Below are 6,000 nucleotides of genomic sequence, written 5' to 3' on the forward strand. Positions count from 1 at the left end.
GCAACCTGAGTCACACAAGGCCCTCCGCTGGGAGCACCTGCCATCACCGGGCAGTGGCTTATTGCTTAACCGCTGCATAACTGTGCCAGAAGCGATACGAGAGCTCCCAGTGACTAGTAATGTGAAGTATAGAATGACCAATTCTGCATATATGGGAATTAATCCATTACGCTTTCGGGTTATACCCTTAAAACAGAGCTTGAGTGTTTCCTTCAATTTATTATCTTCGAGGCTCGCAATAGTATGGCGGCTGAGGGGGTAAACGGTGGCCACTCAAGACACTCTTGTCACCCACCAAATCTGATAGTGAATTGGGTATATACGAAGCATGGTTGCGGGGACAGCAGTGGATTTTGCTTTGCGTTAGCATAAGTACTGTCAAGCTTAGCGGCGAACCGAGGATGTGTACTAATAGTTTTCGGCAAGTTGACCTTATATCTGAGGAGCGCCTATTGCACCGCTATGTCTTGCTGCACGATTACGCAGGGAGGAGAGCTGGTTGGCCGTGAATAAACAAAACACAAGCCGAGGTGGGTTTTTTTTGTCCTCTGTTAGAAGAGTCTGTCTGCTCGGCCAGACTTCGCCCAGGAGCAAGCATGCCCATGCCCGTTTCGGCAGGAAGCTATATCTATCTGGCGCCTTCGTGCATTCGTCCAACTCCTGCTTATGATGCCAGCACTTTTGTACGGCGGCCAACGATGAAGTGCGAGCACCATCGTTTAAGGGCAATTGTCCCAGCTTCAGTGGACAGACAGGAACCACCAAAAAGCTACGCTTAGTTCGCTGCGAAAACAACGTACGCCTCGTTCGTTATCCTGTTCCGCTAGGGATCAGAAAGAGCCTCACCTGCCGCGAGAGGATATCCGTCATGGCACGACTGCCTCCGTGCCTGTCGAGCGGAGGCAGCATCCGCTGCTCGTCGTCGGAAGAGGGCGAGAGCCGGCCGGGAGCCGGCAGGGCCCGCGTCAACGCCAACACCGAGGAGGCCGCCGAGACAAGCCGTGGACCCGAGCGGGACACCTCAGGAGTCTCCCGCGCAGAGCCAGGCAGAGCAGGGTCGGACTCGGTGTCCTTGGGGCTGCTCCAGTCGGCCAGCTCTCCGAAGGGCTCCGTCGAAGGGTCTGCATCCAAAAAAAGGAAGATAATACAATACAATACAATACAATCTTTATTCAACATCTCAAGGATGTTTGGAGTACAGACAAAAAGCCTGACATAGGCTTGACTAGGCCCGCACCCCAATACATGGCAAACAGAGGCAGCGCATGGTAAAAGGAAAAAAAAGAGGAAAAAAAAAGAGAAAAGAAAACACAGCATTTGGATTTTGGGAACGCAATCTGCAGCTACTGCTGCAGTATTAAAAAAATATATATATAAGTGCATAAAGCAGACTAATAAGTGACAGTGAAACATACGCCAGTCCAAGTTGTGCATACATCAATAAGACATACAGGTAATGAAATTATTACATAACATATAGAAGCGTGCACAAACCTAGACTCCCGTATAAGATAGTTGAAATATATCTGGTAAAAAGTAGAGATACAGAAGTAAATGCAAAAAAAAAACAAATGGTTCCAAAGAATAAGAAAAACATGTTCACATTCTAATTCCATACAAATTTCTTTCTTAGGTTTTTCAATGAAACAGATTGTATATCTGTGTTCTTGTCCTTCAAGAAATCATTTAGCATTGTCGGCAGTTGGAATTTCAACATTTGATTTCCATAACCCGTACGGCATTTACTCACATTCCATTGTTCGGGCTTGCGCGTTGGGTAGGTAGGAGTGTGCTTTTCCAGTCCGGCCAGCAATTTTAATGCATTTATATTTTTAGATTCTTCTAATTTATATTGTTTAGACAGTCTATAGGTGTACATAGATTTTACACTAACAATGTTCAGCTGCCTGTACATGTCCTTCGTATGGCTTAAATAGGGTGCTTTACAAATTATGCGGATGGCACGTTTCTGTAGCAAGTGAAGATCATTAATATTATTTTTGCTTGTGGTTCCCCATACAAGTGCGCCGTAGTTGAGCGCGGATGAGAATAAAGAGTTGTAAAGCAGAATATTAACTGCTCTTGGAAAAGTAAAACAATGACGCCGCATGAGACCAACAGTTTTCGAAAGTTTTTTGATGAGGTCATTTATAAGCTTCATAGCTTACACCTAATTGTCTATTCGGATGCAGTGCATTCTATTGTAGATCCTTAAATTTATATTGATGGTTATAGAGCAACTTCATTCACGCCGTGCGCCGTTGACAGTGGATTCGAAAACAGGGATTGGCAAACATTCCACAGGTGAAAAATATAAAAAACAAACCCCATTCATAACAAGCAATCTAGTCCGATGTGCTGCCTCATGGCAGCAAACTCCGAAGGCCAGTAAGGTATGCTAGCCAATGTACAACCAGCTAGAAAGCCCCACTGAGAGGACAGGAGAAACCTGGCCACTGACCAGAGCAGAACATGCCCTTGCCCACTCCTCTCATGCAGATCTATCAGCCTCCGTTCCCGAGTCTTAAAAGAAAGAGCAGCTACTCGTCAAGGCAGTGCTTATAAGTGAACTCAAGGCGCGGAGAGTGTAATATTTAGGCCCCGAGAGACGGCCACTGCAAACTGTCTGTCAAAATTAAGCGCAAGGAATTTAACCAATGAGGTCTGTCAAGCTATGGCGTTTGTGAAGGTATCAGGCAATAAATGCGATTTAATATAGTTCAGCTATGTTAGGGCAGTTCATGGTACTGAAAAGAAACTCTGGTGTTTTTTTTTTATTACACTCATAATATTGAAAAGTTATCAGTCGGTTCAATTTAGCTTTCTTATAATTTGTGAAAAATTTCGGAGCTGGGAGAAGATTTGTTTTAGAGCAAAAAAATTATATTTCTCGTTCATGACCTCTACGGGTGACATTGCGTCTCTGACATCACGATCTGCATCACGAGTCGATAACCACTCAGAACGAAAAAAGTTCGAGTTTGCTTTTAATAATTTTAGACAAATATAACTGAATTGCATGCAATTGCTAATTCAGCTGTTCAAAGCGCGCATATGCAGTTATATGATGGTATTCATAACGTTCTGTCCTGGTCGAAAGCCAATTTATGTTTCGGTTTTGAATGCTTGCGTTGCGCTATTTTGTCAAAATAACTTATTAGCGAATGAAGCAGGGAGAAAGTGGTAGAAGAAATATGGTTGGTATGATGGTTAACTGAAAATCCTGGAAAATCTTCCGCTGTCACACCATAATGTGCAATCACGAAACATGAGAAAATGTTGTGTTGCATTTTTGACCCGTAAAAATGTGGCCTAGAAATGCCGATCGATACTTAAGCATTCAAAAGAGGTAACAGTCCTCGTAATCATGCCTAAGTGCAAATGGAATGTACTACAGTTATGCACTGACATTTGGTTCCAATGACGAGATGGACTAGAAGGTCTATGATGGCGTCGAATTGATAATGAATAAGTAAGCACGTAACACCCTGTATAACAGTAGGTAGCGAAGGTAGAGAAGAAACCGGCAGGATACTAGGTAACTATGGAAAAGATCCCCACAATAGCAAGGAACAGGATTGGAATTACTAGCCGAACAGTCAAAGTTAATAAGTGGACCGTAGGCGCCATAAAGAGGTACGTTATGAAGAGGAATGAAAAGTGCAGATAACTCCTGATAGCGCCAAAGATATCAGTGATGGAAGGCTTCTTTTTTACGTTTTGTGTGCAAGTGAGAGGGCATAAAACGTTATTAAAAACATAAGGGACATTCAACTTTACCTTAGGGGTGTTGAGCGATAGAGTTCATTGGTTGCGCACAGAGAGCCTGCCTGGTTGGCGACGCCAGGAAGTGAAGATTTCATTACTTGACCAACCAGTTTTGCGTTTAGGCGAAGTCACTTGGCCCTGACGCCCTGACGCTTTCAACCAATCAGAATTTTAAGGTCACAACGCCGATGAACGCCAGATTTTCAGCCGAACGAGACACTTAACGCTATCGTGTTAATAGAACGCAGGGGTCAATATACCTAGGATAGCCTGAAATCGCCTAACCAGTGCTTCCTACATGCGTGGAGATGGTGATGTAGACGCTACCACTATGGTCTGGTTATGCGATTTGGAAAGGCCTTGGATTCTTAACGTAGTATTTGTGTCCGACAGATGTCATTTCCTTTCACCTGAAATACAATGCAAAAAAAAAGAACAGGAGCGCATCAATGGAAGCCTGTAAACAATTTCTCTTTGCAGAAGTCGTAGTATCAACTTAAATGGCACTCACAAAGCCGCTTGACCGGATACCCTGTAGTTGCCTCCTTCGGGACATCACTGAGACAAGCACTGGCCTCATCCATCATACCCGCAGAGTTCTCTGCGTGGACGGCCAGTTGGTTGGTGCTGGAGACGGGGCTTTCGTTTGGAGACGCGGCGCTGATAACGTTACCCATCGAGTTAGCTCGTCGAGAAGGACCGTGAGACAGCATGGAGGCGACGATATTTTCTTCTTCCGCTTTCATGTAGCTCAAGCGAGTGATGCATGTAAAATAAAAAAAAATTATGTTGCAAAACATGTGCGAATCAAATGAAAAGCGCAGTGAATGTGAGAACAGATTTATATATTGTGTGGAGGACAATTAATGTTGATAATTATTTTTTCTTAAATCACTGGACATTTACGTGTGGAATGTGATTATATAAGTAAAGTGTGGTGTGGATGCGCAAAGGTAAGGAGGACGAGGAATAAACGGAATGTCGAACTGCCATCCTCTTCTGCCACGAAAATGTGCTGCTGATTAGCCTATCTACAGCTTCCGATACATCGTTGAACACCTGACGTGGGTATATGCAATTTGTTGTCAGAACTATAAAAACAATCATCCGCAAAAACAGCAACAAACTGGCCTCCTCGTGCAACTAGCTTTTTTATTTTCATTAGTACGCTGTTATTCTAACGTCATAATAAACCGCAAGCTAAAAAAACGGCAAGCCAGGGACTCCGTGACCGAGCTCCTCGCGTCTCCTTGCATCATCTCGAAACTTCTGCGCGGAGTAACGAGGTACGTCGAAATGGAAGCGTTTTCTCACGCTGCATAGTCACGATAAGTACAGGTTAAGAACGGACACAAAATGACGAGCAACACAGTTAAGCACACAGTATCGGCTGAAGATTTTTTTCTTCTGTTGAAACAAAAGAACAAACATAGCAAAGAAAATGCGTATCCACCCTGCATATGGGAGGTAAGAACGCTTAGACTAAAAAGTGATGAGTGAATAAAGGACTTGATGGTCGAGATTGAAATGTTACCTTGTGTGTTTTGACTGGCTGCCGCACACTACACAATTTTCAGTTAGGCCAGTTTTAGTGCATTAGCAGTAAGGCCCCCGTCACTCAGATTTGGGCATCTTTTCCTGTAGCCTGTTTGGCCGGTAGCGCACCCTGCACACCGAAATGTGGACGACCTGCACACACACAGACAATGTGTGTGCGTGCAAGAGAGAACCAGAGATGTTGATAGTGAGGTTGTTGCAGGTACTGGTGGGGTTAGCCTGGCGGATTCTGCCAGCTCCACCGTAGCGACACATAAATGCTGAATATTGTACACAAGGCATGCACATACCTAACATCATCTGCATGGCTCTGAACTCAGTCACCTATGATAGTCAATAGTCCACTCCTGCTATCACCATATGGAGTCCAAATCCGAGTCCTGTAGGAAGTTTAAAAGAAGACATGAAGCCTCTTTTCTACACAACTGATTTTCGTGCGGGTACAAAGTGTCTGAAGGAAAGTTAGATGTAATACTGTACAACACCCACCTTTCCGCGTTCTACCCTGGACAGCACATAAGAAAATGTTGTATATTAGCGCACACACCACTTGTAGAACACAGCGGAGACAATGCCAGACCCGTATAATACATCCATGCTGGGGTACGAGCAGAGCCCGTGCTTATGCGATGAAGCAATGTGGGCTCAGATCGCTTTAATTCCTTGATCACAATA

General features: G+C 44.2%; 1 protein-coding gene across 1 annotated transcript in view; it reads right to left on the reverse strand.

The window, feature by feature from the left end:
* Positions 1-4,477, reverse strand: part of LOC144119224 (uncharacterized) — a 29,733-nt gene extending 25,256 nt beyond the window's left edge. The window contains exons 1-2 of the mRNA XM_077651897.1: positions 4,280-4,477; positions 847-1,121 (exon numbers count right to left, since the gene is read on the reverse strand). Of these exons, the coding sequence (XP_077508023.1) occupies positions 847-1,121; positions 4,280-4,445 (441 nt within the window). The 5' untranslated portion in view covers positions 4,446-4,477. The remainder of the gene's footprint in view (positions 1-846; positions 1,122-4,279) is intronic.
* Between the last annotated feature and the right edge of the window lie 1,523 nt (positions 4,478-6,000).

This window comes from Amblyomma americanum, chromosome 2, assembly GCF_052857255.1.
Source record: "Amblyomma americanum isolate KBUSLIRL-KWMA chromosome 2, ASM5285725v1, whole genome shotgun sequence".
In the NCBI taxonomy this organism is placed as follows: domain Eukaryota; kingdom Metazoa; phylum Arthropoda; class Arachnida; order Ixodida; family Ixodidae; genus Amblyomma; species Amblyomma americanum.